This window comes from Natator depressus, chromosome 1 (assembly GCF_965152275.1).
Source record: "Natator depressus isolate rNatDep1 chromosome 1, rNatDep2.hap1, whole genome shotgun sequence".
In the NCBI taxonomy this organism is placed as follows: domain Eukaryota; kingdom Metazoa; phylum Chordata; order Testudines; family Cheloniidae; genus Natator; species Natator depressus.
Window position 1 is genome coordinate 275853133 of NC_134234.1, and position 16407 is coordinate 275869539.

A 16407-nucleotide genomic window follows, 5' to 3' on the forward strand; every position below is an offset into this window, starting at 1 on the left:
TGATGATGGGAGTACGGGTAGGCCAAATTTGAGTGAGTGGCTCTGCAACCCCATGAGCCAGGTCACAACTCCAATCACACAAATTTGGTCCCATCATGGGGGCAGGGCCAAACTTGAGCAGCACTGCCACCCCGGAGGTTGCAACGCCGGGAGCAAAAAGCCAAATCCAGCCAGCCCCACAGCACAGGAGCTGCAGGAGCCACCACTGTGGGGTGAGTACCGGGCAGGATCCAAGCCCCCTGCGGGGGGAGGATCTGACCGAAACCACGCAAAAGCCTCCACCCCCAGACAATTTACTGGGTCACAACAAGCTGTAAACATTTACAAATGGGTCCTGAGCCCAAAAAGATTGAGAACCACTGAAGTAGAAGATAGGACCATTAAAGCTCGGGGGGGTGGGGGGGGGGAATAGCATTTCACAATTTTCTTAGGAAAGATACATGTAGGAAGTAGGAAATGAAATGTGCAAGAATTGTAATAATTATAATGAATAGAACAGACTAAAATTATTATGCTATTTGGAATTTTATATTGAAACTCTACCCCTACCTGCTCAACTTTGTCAGGGCAGTTTTCCCTGGTATATTCTCTATTAATAGCTAAACTTTTGCTTTACAGCTGAGGGAGAGTTAGAGATCAAAGGGTATACTTTTCTGTAGCCACACATAGACTGACTTTTATCCATATCGTCATCAGTACTAAGATTCACAACAAGGAGCTTTCACACAATGCTAGGCATAATTAAATAAGCCATATTTCAATTTTTTACTGTATAATGTGCGAGTACAAATTCTGAAAGGAAATTTGTGCACTGTATTACTCACAACCTGAAATTATATGATTTTTATACAGCCCTTGGGCTGCATGAAATTGCAGCACATGGAGGCATACAAGTCTAACTTCTCATTCTCTCAAAAAAGCGTCGTGCCTAGGTCCTCACAAAAATGAGCATTTTCCTCTTGCCACAAATGTTGGCAAGGGAATTGTATATAATTTCTGGTCATTTCACCTCTAGTCATTCATTATTCAGATGTTAAAGAAGATTTTTTGAAAATATATATCAAAATCAAAAGAATGCCTGATCTCAATACACTCAGCCTGCTTATACTGTACCTATGGAAATGCATTTATTGATTATCAGCACAAATTCAGAAAGCAAGCACACAATTTTAACAGCAAGGAAATGGAAGAGTAATGAAGTTAACTTCCATTTTGGAATATATCACGAAGTAAATCATTATGGCTGAAAGAAATTGGAGTAAAGTTTTCAAAAGAACCCAACAAACTTAGGAGCCTGAGTCCCAGTGAAATTCAGTGCCTAAGTCACTTTTGAAAATGGGACTTCTCTCTGTAAGAGAAATTTTGACAGAGCCATATTCCATCAGGTCAATTTTGCCAGAATATTGTTTTGAAAGACAACCGGAAAAAAACAAGTGCCAACAATGTCATATTACAACATTTTCAGAAGGAAGCATTTCAATTTTTCATTTTGAAATATTTTATTTTGTATTATGTACATTTTATATTTATCATAATATAATTTTTAAAGTAAAAATTGAAAGTATGTGTTTTGATTTTTGTCAAAACAAAACATTTTCAACAACCCAAAACAACTTTTATTTTTAATTTTCCTCTGTGGAGAATTCACAAGTTTTGGGGGTTGTTCTGATTCAGAACAAAGCCAGATTTTTAAACCTCAAAATCCTTACAAAACAGAATTTCTGTCCTCCACACAGCTCTTTTCCCAAGTCACTTAGATACTTTTGAAAATTTGCCTCTGAGTTACTGTGCCACATAATATGTTATGTCAAACAGGACATTAAAAGAAGAAATCACATTTTAGTGCACTTTGAGATGAAAATTATTTTAATTAAAGAGAAGTACTGTAGTAAATAAAAAGAACTGGGCAGTGTGTTTTACTACACAACTTAACAAGTAATTAGTAGGCTGGTTAGGAGAGTACTATACGTGCCTAAAATAGTTTCATATTATTTTACTTTAATCTCAGATACTGTACAAAACACCCAGAATTTAAAGTACAAAAGCTATGTCATTAATATCGTTACCTTAATTTCATAAGTTGTTCCAGGGTTAAGATTGGTGAGAAGAACTTCCAAACTATCTGGTTTTGTTGTTACTTGGGTATAAGTTGTTTGCATCCATGGGCAGACCTCCTTATATTTAACAATATAGGATACAATCCTCCCATTTGGATGTGGCGGTACATTCCAAGAGAGCAGAATTCCTGCAGATCCTACTTTTTCACCGGCAAGGAACACTGGGGGTCCTGGATCTGCAAAAAGAACATTCTTGAACTAAATGATCAGATAACAATTCATATATCTTCACAGTTAATGCATACAAATAAACCATTTTTCAGCATAGACTTCTGAAGTGCCTAAAGACTAATATGCTCGTAAATATGAAGCTTTTTTCTCCCTCGAACATTGTTTCAAAAGCTGATTAAATGCTTTTTTGGAACACCAGGAACATTCTTTTATAAGAATGTAAAAAATGGAATGCTCAAAATCTTCTCAGACAAAATAGAGTTTGATGCCAGATATTTTGCCAGTTTTAAGAGATATTTTTATAGCTTGCTCAGTTTCAGGATTCTTCACCTAAAACTACATAGAAATCTGTGCCACTGTTTCAGAAAATGTGTTTGCAACTGGTATACTTTTTTAAAGAAATCATATTAAATGAAGATGTCTGTATGTCTAGTTTGAAATGTGTAAAATACATAATATACAAATAAGAGCAAACACTTCCATAACTATCCATTAGGATTAATAAAACTTTCAATCATAACCAGATTCTCCTTAAAAACAATTTTTAGAGGAACTTCAATTTTCTTCTAGACCACTCAGCAGATATATATGATGATGGTTTAAAGACAACAAATAACTGTCTAATATTTTCATGCAAAAATAGCACTACCAGGTTCAAACTCATTACTGATTGTAACCTATAAAGAAATATTGTACATATTTTAAGCAGTAAATCAAGCAATTATTTACCAGGAATGTGCAAAATTTGATAAGTCATAATTAACTCACAGGTTACATTAGTTGTCACTGTTCTACTGACTGGTGAACTGTATGCTGAAGAAGAAACTGAAGAAACTGTCACATTATATGTTGTTCCAGGAGTAACGCTAGAAAAATCAGCCTAAAATATCAAATTAATCCATATAAGTCTTTTGCCAAGATAAGTACAAACAGAAAATACAGTTTTAAACATTATATAAGGTGACATGACATAATATACATTACAGCAATAAAAACACTACATCACTTATGTTTGCTGCAATATAGCATTTTGTAATTGTATTTAAGTTACCCACTACAAGACTTGAATAACATACAATATTAAAAAACAACAAAACTAACAGTTAGGTACAGCTGATTCTGTAAAAAAAAAATTGTCTATCATAGGGTACCATCATGGTAATATTTAAGTGCATGTGAAGCATGAGAAAGTCCTGCTCTTCTGAGGGAAGAAATAAAAAAATATTATAAAGATCCCTGAAAAACTTTCAAGTTTCCAACATCTATCTATCTTATCTTTTGAAATAAACATCACACTCCTTAATAGTAAGCATTTACACAAAATACCTGTGTCTCTGTAGTTCCAATTAAAAACAAAAGCAAAAGAACCAGAAATGTCATTATTATTATTATATTTTTTCAGACAGTAGAATCAAAAAGTGCTCCTATTTCTTTTTGATGGCTTAACAGGGAAATGTTGCCTGCATTAATGATTTAAGGCTAGATCTTCCTGGCAAGTACACAATTAATGAGCCTGTATTACTCAATAGCTCTGCCCTTCCTTTGTTAAACTATTCATGAACTCTTGGATGACTGGCTGTAGGTTTATAGTAGACGTTAAAAAAAAGTATTATAACTGTTGTTAAGGTAACAAACCACAGATGTTGAAATTTGCTCTCACAAATTTGGCATTAGTACTTTTGTATTCTCATCTATGTTAAAAAGCTAAAGAAGCAAGCTTCATGGTTGGTCAGTTCTGCAAAGAATTTTCCCATCAGCACAGTGCATAAACAAAAATTGGCCATCCAAATACTATAATAAAAACACATACCCGATACTCCCCACCTCCAAGATCTAGGATAGTAACAAAGCCATGACCAGGAATAAGATCCACATGAAACCTTTCCACATATCCATAAGGTAGTCTCCAATTCAGAGAGAAGGAATGTGACGAAACATTGAAGGCTTTAAGACCCTCTGGCTTTGCAGGTTCTGAAAGTAAATTACAAATTAAGAACAGATTAACCGAAACAAGGCGATATGTAAAGCTAATATTAATATAAAGCTAATATTAATATAATAAAAGTATATTACTGGTTACAATCTATCATAAAGATTATCCATCCCTGTTATCGAAGGTTTTTAAGACAAACATCTGTCAGGGATGTTCTAAATACACTTAGTCCTGCCTCAGCACAGGGGGCTGGACTAGATGACCTCTTGAGGTCCCTTTCAGCCCTACATTTCTTTGATTCTATAAAGATGTCCATCTAGAGTTATATCTGGTTTACTCACCACATAAGGTGACTGCCCCCACTGCAGTCAATGGCAGAACACCTGCTGAATTCAGTGATAGCATGATTAGGGTCTATCATTTTATTAAAATCATTAAAGAGCTTGAGTATTCACTCAAGCAAAACTCTTATTGACTTTAGTGGGATATGCCCCAAAATCACCAGAGACCAAGTAGCTTCTTGTCTCAGTTCATTGTTAAAATATATGAATGGCATATCATTAAGACCCTGTTTCAGCACCCAATCTCTATTCAGCAAGCATGTGCTTAACTTTATACGCGTGCTTAAGTCCCATTAATAACCTCAAAGTTAAATTCAAGCCAGTTCTACATGGCTTCCTGAATAAGGATGAATGTAAGCATGTGTTTAAATGTGTTGCTGAATTGGGGGCTAAGGGCTTACCCAGCAAAGTGGCTTAACCTTACACAGGCTGACAATGGATAGATAGATAGATAGTGAAGCAATATGCTGAGAACATATTTACCTACTCCCTCTGCAAGATCAGACTGTTTAAATGACTCTCCTGGAATGAACCCTAAAAGGAGCACTGTCACTGGAGCTCTGAAATAGCCATATTTCACATTTTGTTCTGCTTTTTACCATAAAAGTTAATATTTCTTCATATCTCTCAAATACTGGGGAGCCAAATAATGGCAGGAAGTTCTATTTGTTTCAGTTAAGCCCCCAAAATCTGGATGCTTAATCCAAATGTATCTTCTCCCTACATCCCCTCTTCTTTTACTACACCTGGGTCTTCCTCTCTACTCCCTTCTTGACATCTTGTTTCACCTTCACTCCCTTCCTTCTTTTCCTCCCTCTGTCTCATATTTAAATCATTCTTTGCCCCCCTTCAGCCTCAAAGTTGAATCAGTCAGTTTTCTTCAGCAGGTCATTAAAAGAGTCATCCTCCTACTTGATCAGAGAAGTGCTCTTGCCCATGTGCATCCCTCTGCATTTCTCCTCCTCTCCATTCTGTAATCTTGGAGAATCCTCAACTGAAAGATCTCCTTTGCATATGTCACAGAGCAAGTCCACTCACTAGCACCTTCACACATGTACCACTATCCTAGCGCTCATTCCAGACCTCCCAGTATTGCTCATATCCCAACTCCATGCTGTGCAGAGTGCTGCATCATTCCACATCACCCACTCCAACATATCGCATTACTCCTGTCACAAAAGACCTCCACTGGTTCCTCATCCACCACAAAATTACTCTTATAACCTTCAATGTCCACTAGGATCACAGCCCCTCTCATTCTCCTTACCCGTTTCCCTGTGCTCTGTCAATTCTGCCCTTGTCTCAGTTCCTATTCCCCTTCTTCTCCTCTGTTGAAGACTATTCTTTTGTTCCTGCCATGCTCAATATCTAGAACCTTCTACCCATTCCCCTTTGCCTCACAGTTTCTCCAAATGGAGGTCAAAATGCTACGGACAGTGAGCTCCCAACCATTTTCCCACACTATCACTTTTGCTATTCATGTATCTCCTGTCTTTTGTCGTCATCATCTACTGTCCCAAACTCCTATGATATGTATATTCTCATTACAACAGCAAGGCATTTGGAAAGACTGTAGCTGTAGATTTTATTGTATTGTAATGACCAAGAAGGCACTGGATCAAAGTGCAATATCTGGTACAAAAACCTCCCCCTGTATTTTGTGAAAATCCAAATAGGAACCCTATATGCAGAGAACCTGCAAGTTCTGTATGTGTTCAACTGAGCCACACAAATTCCTTATTACTAATATCAGTTGCACTAGAGACAGGGGGATTGATTATGGTCCCCAATAGAGCTCCTTTCCACCCCTGTGGTAGTGTACATGAGTCATGTGTCCAGCACAGATTGAGCTGACTAACTGGTCCCCATCACAAACCCCCATATAGAGAGCATGCTGGGTGTGAGGCAGGAGTAGGTGCGGAGTGCTACAGAGATTCTGGGCCGCTGCAAAGCCCATAGGCAACCTGGGGAGGTGGCCTAAGGCTAGTTTTGGCCATTGCAGCAGCCAGAATCCAAAGGGTGCAATGATGGCATGAAGCCATCTTTGCTCTCCACTCTGGGCTGGGCATCTTAGGAGAAAAGCATGGAATCTAGCCCTAAAATTCAAATTTGAAAATGAAAGTGTTGTTGCCTTAACTGAAAGCTTCCAAGGCATTCTTTACAAATGTAGCCCTAGTAGTAATCTCAGTAATTGATAAATAAATCATATTAAACACTAATGGTATTTAGAAAAAGCGGTAAAGCTCAACAGCAGTTTTGCATTCATAAGGAGTAGGTGGCAGTGCTCTATGATCCAAATCTAGACTCCAGTGCCTGACTCGTTTAGACATGTTGAATGCCAGGCAGATGCATACAGCAGACAGGGGAACTCTCCCCTTTCCAGGTCATGCAGTAGTTGCAAAGCCACTTCACAGAGGCTATTCCAGTTTTCTCAGCAGACATTTTACACACTCCCAACCAATGTGGTGGACAGGAGGATCTACTGCATGGCAAATCCTGTCTTTTCCTCCTAAACTCCTACACCCTGCACACTGATGTAAAGAGAACTCATGACCTAGACTCCCTCATACAGAGAGAACGCACTCTTCACCTGCCTCCCTGTCCCACACATACACACAACCTGCCTCTTCTCCTTTCCCTTGCAAAACAAAACTGCAATGGTCACACTCCAGAGGACCTGTGCATGGCCATGGAGCAGGGGGCTAGATTTGCCCTTGAATAAATAACTCCCTATATGTCAATATAAGTCCATACCTTGAAGAATTATCTGATTGTTTGTTTTTCCTTTATTGAAGGAAAATCAACGCTGATTGCAGAAAATCATTACAGATTGTGAAAACAAATTCACCTTTGCTTGCCTCTCTTTTATCCACTGGCTTAACCTACTGGCCTACTTTCCCTGTTACTTATATGAAAGTTTCTGCCAACAAATCTGACTAACATACATTCCATATGTGCTTTCAGAGTTCTGTTTCTGTTCTGTATAACCATTTGCCAGTTATGTTTCTTGTAAGGTTCAATCTATACATAGTCAGAAAAGTATTTAATAGCTTTTATGGACCTATGACTTTTTTACATTAATCCATAGGAGGTTTAGGTTTAGGTTAGGATGATGACCTGGCTTATTGTTTTTCCAAACAGAAGCCCCAATTCTGCAAACCCTTAGGCACATGAGTAGCTTTTAGCCATGTGAGTACTTCCACTGCATTGAAAGAGACCACTTTTATGTGGAAAGTTACTCATGAGACAGATAAACAAAAGGACTTCGGCATCCAACTGCCACATTAGGTGCCGAAGATGAACATTTAGGCATCATTGAGACCTTCGAAACCCATGCTTAGCTGCTGCTGAACCCTGGAAGTGCCTAAAATCCCTACAGGCCTAAGTTTTTGCCAGTGGTCATACACACAGCAGCCTCAGTCTAGGCACCTGGTTACATATCTCACACTTAAGCACCAGCAAGATGTTCAAACAATGCATTCCCCCACCTCCTGGCCCCCTTGCAAGCCTAAGTCTGCTGGCTCAGGCCAGCTGCAGGTGTCTAACTGCAGCGTAGACATACCCTTAGGCTGCTCCCTGATCAACGTGCTGTCTTCTGTGGACCCCACTCTTAGTGCCTAACTCTTCCTATGTATTGTATAGGGAGCCTAGGCCTTCTAACTCAAGGCTATGGATTTCACTGGGTGGCAAGTCACCTAAAAGTTAGGCACTGCATCAGAGTTGCCATGCCTAAGTCCCTTTGTGTATCTGGGCTACACATGCTTAAGTGTTTGCAGGATCAGGGCTGTCAAATGCTTTCTACCTTCCCCTTTTACTATTGGTAGGCTTCAATCAGATCATACTATATCTGGCTAAAAAACTGGTACAATTTATATATTACTGTGCAAATGGAAAAAATAGTTAGGAGTAATTAATTATAAAAGTGATTAATTATAGGTAAGAGTAATCAAATCAAAATTAGGAGTATGTCAAATAAATCAGAACTACCTTGAAACTGTGAATTGTGAAAATTCCTGTGTCAGTTTTCTGATCACAATCTAGCTTGTTACAGCCAAAGAGATAAAGAATGAGACAGTTACTATATATCCTGCCATCAGCTGTCAGATGAATAATTACTGTGAGACATGATTGCCTTGTAGCTGATCCTCTGAATACAAATGATTGCCTTTTATCACATTCTTATCAATAAATGTTTGATTTTAGTGCTTTAATACTCAACAATTAAAATGGAATATCACTTAAATACAGCATACGGAAGTTTATCAGATGGTTGCATTAGAATCAGTTACAGTAAAATTAATATCAGATTCGTTCCCAATGATTATTCTAAACCACTGGTAAAGAACGAAAAAAGAGATTACAACCTGTTGTGTAAAAAACATAGTAGACTTCCACAAAAAGACCAAAAATAGCAAAATGGAAAGCCTGATTTGGACAAGAGGGAAACCAGAAAGGTTCTATAGTTTCCTGTTATCACATAAACAATATGAAGCTTTAAGGTACTCCTTTTTATTGGACTGAAAAAAAATACAATGGACACACTTATGAAAATCATGTTCTTTTCATTAGCGCATGGAAAACTGAGAAATGCAGAGCAACGGATACTCTGCAGTGTGTTAATTCAGAGCTCATAATTAAATCAAGAGTACACAGGACGAAAGGTGACCCAAGGGGGAAAAAATCAGGAATATGTCTGGACTGGAGCTTCTCTCCTTAAAAAACTCTGCCTGGATTACAGTAACAGGGAAGACTATCATGGGCACCAATCCAACTCATATATGCTTAACTTTACCTACTAACTTCAGTGGGACAACTCACAGTGCATAAAATTAAGCATGGCCCTAAGGTACAGGATCAGGACACAGCGTGTTAGAAAATCAAATCACAGATTAAAATTTGTATTTTTCAAAAGCTACAAAAAGTAACAGAACTGATCCACTCAGGGAGTCACTGTGAGTGCTATGGTACACCAGCCCACAGGTGGTAGGGTACTGGAGTACCACATGCTCAGAGGCAAGTGTTGTAGATGGTCCAAGCACAAGGCCCTTCAGGCACTAGCCCTCAGTGGGTTCCCATAAACACTCTCAGTGGCTGATGAATAACAAAAGGTTGCTGTATTAGAGCTGCCAGAAATAAACATTGCAATTATCGTGGGGCAAAACTGCTTTAAAAGACAAACACAAGATGATAAGAACATAAGAAAATAAGAACAGCCATACTGGGTCAGACCAAAGGTCCATCTAGCCCAGTATCCTGTCTTCCAACAGGGGCCAGTGCCAGGTGCCCCAGAGGGAATGAACACAACAGGTAATCATCAAGTGATCCATGTCCTGTCACCCATTCCCAGCTTCTGGCAAACAGAAGCTAGGGACACCATCCCTGTCCATCCTGGCTAATAGCCATTGATAGACCTATTCTCCATGAATTTATCTAGTTCTTTTTTGAACCCTGTTATAGTCTTAGCCTTCACAACATCCTCTGGCAAGGAGTTCCACAGATTGACTTTGCATTGTGTGAAAAAATACTTCCTTTTGTTTGTTTTAAACCTGCTGCCTATTAATTTCATTTGGTGGCCCCTAGTTCTTGTGTTATGAGAAGGAATAAATAACACTTCCTTATTTACTTTCTCCACACCAGTCATGATTTTATAGACCTCAATCATATCCCCTCTTTGTCATCTCTTTTCCAAGCTGAAAAGTCCGTCTTATTAATCTCTCATACAGCAGCCATTCCATATCCCTAATCATTTTGTTGCCCTTTTCTGAACCTTTTCCAATTCCAATATATCTTTTTTGAGATGGGATGACCACATCTGCATGCAGTATTCAAGATGTGGATGTACCATGGATTTATATAGAGGCAATATAATAATTTCTGTCTTATCATCAACACAACAGGCTCCAATTCAGCCCCTAAGTAGGGTGACCACCTGTCCCTAACTGAATGTGACAGTCCTGAAATGCAGAGTTCAAGTCCCGGCCCCAGGCTGAATGATTCTGGGATAGCATTTGTCCAGGATTCCCTGCAGCACTGCTCCACACCTGCCCAAGGCTCAGGGACACCACCAGCCTCTTCCCAGTGGGGAGGAGGGGTGTGAGGTGGGCCATGAGGCCACACCCCTGCTCCTCCGTTTCCCCCCAAAGCCCCACTCCTGGTCAGGCCAGAATCCAGAGCTGGGCTGTGGTAAGTGCCGTGCAGACTACTGTGGGGAGTCTTGGACCCTCCACCTGCCCTGGGCGGCGTACCCCAGGAGGTGGGGACATGGGCCAGAGACTGTTCTCGGGCACCTTGGCACCCTTCCCAGCGCAGTTGGAAGGTCCGGGCTTCCTGAGCAGCTCCTAACACTGCCCAGCTCCAACTTCTGGCCTGGCCAGAGCGTGGGGCCTCAGAGGGAAGAAGAAGAGCAGAGGACAGGGCCACAGAAAGGGGACACTGCATGTGTCCATTTTTGCATTTTGAAAAGGTGGTCACCCTACTCCTAAGGGCAGTCCACTATAGGAGTCTTATGACGGGGCTCCTTAGGCCTAGTGCCAGGGATACTCACACCAGGCCAGCCCTCTCCTCGATGCCCTCATGCCCCTGGCCTGCAAATCCTCCAGCTAGAGTCCAATCCTTTTATCTGGCACATGTAGTCTCATTAAGGCCTGTAACCACTCTCCCTAACTTTGTTTGTAAGCCACTCCTGGCTATCTATAAGCCATTGCCATGGCCTCCTCGCCAGCAATACGTTGCTTCCCAACCTCGCCCTCTGCCCTTCAGACCCAGGTATTACGCTGCATGGCCTTCTCTCCCCAGTCAGCTCCCCTCTGACTCAGCCTGTTGTCACTACTTTTTGCTATTACTCCCAGGGTGGAGAATTACCCTTTCTATTGATGCTAAACAATCACAGAGTATTTGCTTTTTTGTGGGGGAGGGTCTAAATTCCAAACCCATTTCATTAAACTGGTATTTTAGCACAACTATCATTTGTTCATATAGTTCATATATATATAGGGTCTGCCATTTTAGCACTAAAAATTAATTTGATTTGATTTTATCCTTAATAGCATTCAGATATCCTTGCCTGACAAGTGCTATATAAATGCAAATCACATGATATTGTCATAAGAGGAAAAATCAAATCATCATGATTTGTGAAATCTCATTATAGTCCAGTAGCATGTAATGAAAGCAGTTTTCACAGTGCCAGGGTTTTTGTTTTGTTTTTTCATCTTTACAGATGAACTCAGCAGCTTCCTGTCTAGTGGCATGTTCTGAAGTGCGAAAAGGACATTTCTTTTTCATTTGTGTGGATATATCTGATTTGAATTAAGGAAACCTCTTTGAGGCCATTATCTTTCTCTACAATCTGTGATAAATTGACAGGTTCTTGTAGAAACATTAAAGATCATTATTTTCGGAGTATTTATGTGGGAAGCTCTTAAATAAGGTATGTGCAATATTTCTTTTACTAAAGCTCAGCTTAAAATGAGAGATGCCCCAATTGGACTGCTTAAAATAAAAACCTCCGTCCCCCTAGTATTAACCTAACTCTCAAATTAAATCCAAACACTCAGGTTCAGAAAACTCTCCCTCCCCCACTCCTCTCTCTTTCCCTAAAGAACCTGTCTGAGGCCCCAATCCTGCATATATGCACATGCTTAACTTTACACTCTGTACATAGTCTTACCGAAGCCAATTGGATTTCTCACAGTGCATAAAGTTAAGCATGTGCATTAGGTCTTTGCAGTATCAATACTTCAGCCCATCTACTCCTCCATTATCCACCTTTCAATACACACACACAAACTTCTTACCTTCAGTGGCAGGTTTTCTTCAAGTCACAATGACTGAGCATATCATTATCTCTGCAAAATACTTCTGTAACTGTACAGCCACTTTCTGTTCCTGTGTCCTACTCAGTGCTTACCAGATATATTCCCAGATAAAATAAATCATGTTAAAATGAAGTTAAGGTTGAAGGTTTCTATCAGTACCTTAGGGGTATAAAATATTACAGTGATATTTTAATTACCTGAAAACCAGGAAATTCAGAGTTAAGGTTATACTTAAAGAAATCCAAACATGTTGAGGTAAGAAATGCATGGTCAAGGCACCCAAGCAACCTTAACTCTACCCACTAGTGACACCACTCAAAAAGTAAACAATTTATAATTAACAAACTGTTTTTAAAAGACTCATGAGACTTTTTTTCCATATTTCCCCCTCATGGCATTACTACAGGTCGGATTTGTTAGCCTCACTGTCTCTGTGCTTTAAGGGATCCCTCTGCCTTCCTACCTTAGTTCCTTGACAGTCTTACCTTGGTGCTCAACAACAAGAGCCTTTCAAACACTGATGCCCAAACTTAGCATGCAGCCACAGAATCTTTAAAGAGCACTGATGATCAGATTAAGTAATCTACCAATGAGAACCCTAGACATTTGTTCAGTCTACCTCATATCACAGTCATTACAACCAATAAAATATTTGCATGCAAATTAGCTATAGAGAAAGGAGTGACAGGTTGACTTACTTTTGATGTCACCATATTTTTCCTGTTCAAACTTGTGTAGGTAAGATTTGTATTATTATTTATTTATATTATGGTAGAACCGAAAGGCCTCAACCAAGATTGAAACATCATTATGCTAAGTGCTGTACATACATAGTAAGAGACAATCCCTGTTCCAAATAGTTTACAACCAAAGGCCTAAATCCTGCAAAGATTTACACACCTGCTTAACTTCATACGTAATGACATCCCATTGACATCAACGTGACTACTCCCAAACAGTGAAATTCAGCTCATGCATAAAGTCTTTACACGATTGGACCTAAATAATGATAGTACCCAAAATAAAGGCATTATCTCTACTTGAGTAGTTTTCTGATATTGTACCTTCAGATGTGTTTTAATGCTGTATTGATGAGGCACAGCTGGGACCACAACAAAAGGAAACTACTTTGTATGCACTATTCAGATATCGTACTGTAAAATCTCATGAAAATATTTCAGAATTCATCCAGAAGCTCAGTATCTAGAGCGGCAATGCTTACATTCTATTTGTTTAAAATGAGTTATACAAGAATATTGTACAAGAATAAATGTGCACTGACATTTACCTTGTGTGACCGAATGCACCGCTGTATTCACACCGTACACACCATCATAATAATCTTTGTACCAAATATGCTTAGTGAGGTATCATTTGAAAACTAATAACTGACTGGTCAATAATATCATGGTGAAATGTGTGTGGCAACACTATATGTAAAGTTATGAACTTAAGATGAAATTATGACTGAAATGTGTTTACTAGACAAGTCTGGGGAGGGGGTAAACCTGTTTCTCAAAGAAAAAGGACAACTGATGCCTCTAGCCAGGTGTCATCCAAGTTAATTGGCAATCACTGGTCAACTGGCCATTCTTTGGCAATGAAGGGGGTCAGTAATAGATCCATCTGCATTCTAACAAACAACAACACGGAATCTTTTTCACCATGAGACTCTATGTCTCCTTCCTCGTAGCTGGAATTAACTTTATTTAGAGGTAACCCTCAGGAAAATGTATTTTGAAGGGTGACTGGACAATAAAAGTGAGGGGTAAAAACACCCCAGGCATTCTCTCTCTCTCTCTCTCTCTCACACACACACACACACACACACGGTAAGGATTTTACCTTGAACCAAGTCTAGTTTGTTAACTTTTAGCTACTAGAAAGTGTTTTATCTTTATTTCTCTTGTAAACATTTCTGACTTTAATACCTTGTACTCGCTTAAAATCTCTTTTATTTAACTACAAATTGTTTCATTGTTTTATCAAAACTAATCCACTGTCATGTTTAACTCCATTTAAAGTAGCAGGCTGTTGGATATTGACCCCCTACAAGCGCAATGGTCCTATAAAATCTAAACTGTCCAGGAGAGGGCTGGACAGTGCAGAACACATGTTTTGTGGGAAATTCAGGACTGCGAGTGTGTTGAGGTCACCCTGCAGGTAGTAATCAAGGCTGCTTGAAGCCAGAGTGTGGCTGGTGTGTTGTCAACAGGCTGCTGGGGTCAGAGTTGCTGGATCAGTATTCAGAGTAGCAGCCGTGTTAGTCTGTGTTCACAAAAAGAAAAGGAGTACTTGTGACACCTTAGAGACTAACCAATTTATTTGAGCATAAGCTCTCGTGAGCTACAGCTCACAGTGGAAAAACACTTTATGCATCCGATGAAGTGAGCTGTAGCTCATGAGAGCTTATGCTCAAGTAAACTGGTTAGTCTCTAAGGTGCCACAAGCACTCCTTTGGATCAGTATTGTAGCTATACACAAACACTCAGGGTATGACCTGCTTGCTATTTGTGAGCAGCCCAGGTTGTGAGCTACAACAGCAAAGCATTGTGAGGCACACAAGGTTGCAGGGCAGGTGCACACAACCCCTCACTGGTCTGAATTATACCCAGAATGTGATGCCTACCCACTTGCAAGAATAAAGAGAAAAAGAGAGAAAATGTACAAACCTGTTACAATTTCAATGAATGTGATAGCTCCTTCAACATGGCCTCTGACTCTTTGTAATGTGAAATTATATATGCCGCCAGCAGTCAGACCTGTAACTGTGTAGTCATTCAGCACTCCCAAAAGACTATATTCTTTCCTGAATGTACTGTTTGATACAGCTATTGTATAATGGGTGAAGTTGGTCCTGGTTGGATTCCACATGAGTGTGGCAGAGGAAGTATTTGTCTTTTTTAACATTAGGCCACATATCCCAGCTGGTTCTACATTTTTAAAGAAAAAAGATAAATAAGATGGACAGATATATTAGACTGACAAAGAAAATAAATTATAAATAATTAATTTAAGTAGACTTTATCATATTCAACTAAAAGTTATACCAATCTGCAAAAATATGGAGTTTCAATGTGACTGTTTTGAGGTTTTCTAATATTATGAAATATAAAGCTTTTAAGGAGATTTTCTGGTCACGGATGCAGAATAGCCAGTACAGTTCTGCTACCTGGAGAAAGAAGGCAGGATTTGGGAAGCAAGCACAGTGGATATGCACCCTATGTATATAATGCAGTCTATGTGATTCCAGACTGAGCAGGATTCCAGACCTAGCAGAGCTCTCATTAGAAAAACACAGCTACTCAGTTGCAGAGACATGAGAATTGAGCCCTTCATAAATAACATTAATGATTCTATTCACAGAAATTTAAAGTTTACAAAAATATCATGGACAATACTATTTTATAAGTGAAGAATTTAGTCACTAAATATTTCATATATTCACTTAAAAATCAACACATCAAACTATCCAGAGTCAATGATAAAAGTTACCCAAAAAAGACTTTTTGCACTTATATTAGCATTTCTAAAATGACATTCATTTTAATTAATAATTAATAACCAATAATTAATAGTGTTTTCTTTAACATATGTGCCTTGTTACAATTTGAAGGAAAATGCTTTTCAGGTTTCCCTAAAGGCGTACATTACAGAAATGTTAATTAAGCTTGCATGCAGACTCCTGAAATCTTGTTAATTTATGCAACATTTTTCTGTGAAAATTGGCAGGGCTTACTATAGAGCAAGGGGAAGTTTATTCACAGTTAAATCTTTGCCCAGCTACATATTGGATTTACCCTTGATACTCATGAAAATATTTGGCCAAAGATGGACTTCTCAAACGGGAAGATGCTTACTCCCTCTGCCTGGGATGCATTTTGCATCAATAAGAATCTGCCAGGCCTGGGGCTGGCTATCCTGTGAGTAACTGGCTGAGTAGGTTCGCTGTGCTTGCAGAGCAACCTCACTAAATCACTCAATGGTTAAGGAGTTTGGGACCAAACAAACCACAGGAAACCACAAAA

At 39.2% G+C, this 16407-nt stretch overlaps 1 protein-coding gene across 1 annotated transcript in view; it reads right to left on the minus strand.

The window, feature by feature from the left end:
- PTPRQ (protein tyrosine phosphatase receptor type Q) overlaps positions 1-16407 on the minus strand; it is a 207080-nt gene that overhangs the window by 151295 nt on the left and 39378 nt on the right. The window contains exons 19-22 of the mRNA XM_074941974.1: positions 15052-15312; positions 4099-4259; positions 3057-3168; positions 2067-2293 (exon numbers count right to left, since the gene is read on the minus strand). Of these exons, the coding sequence (XP_074798075.1) occupies positions 2067-2293; positions 3057-3168; positions 4099-4259; positions 15052-15312 (761 nt within the window). The remainder of the gene's footprint in view (positions 1-2066; positions 2294-3056; positions 3169-4098; positions 4260-15051; positions 15313-16407) is intronic.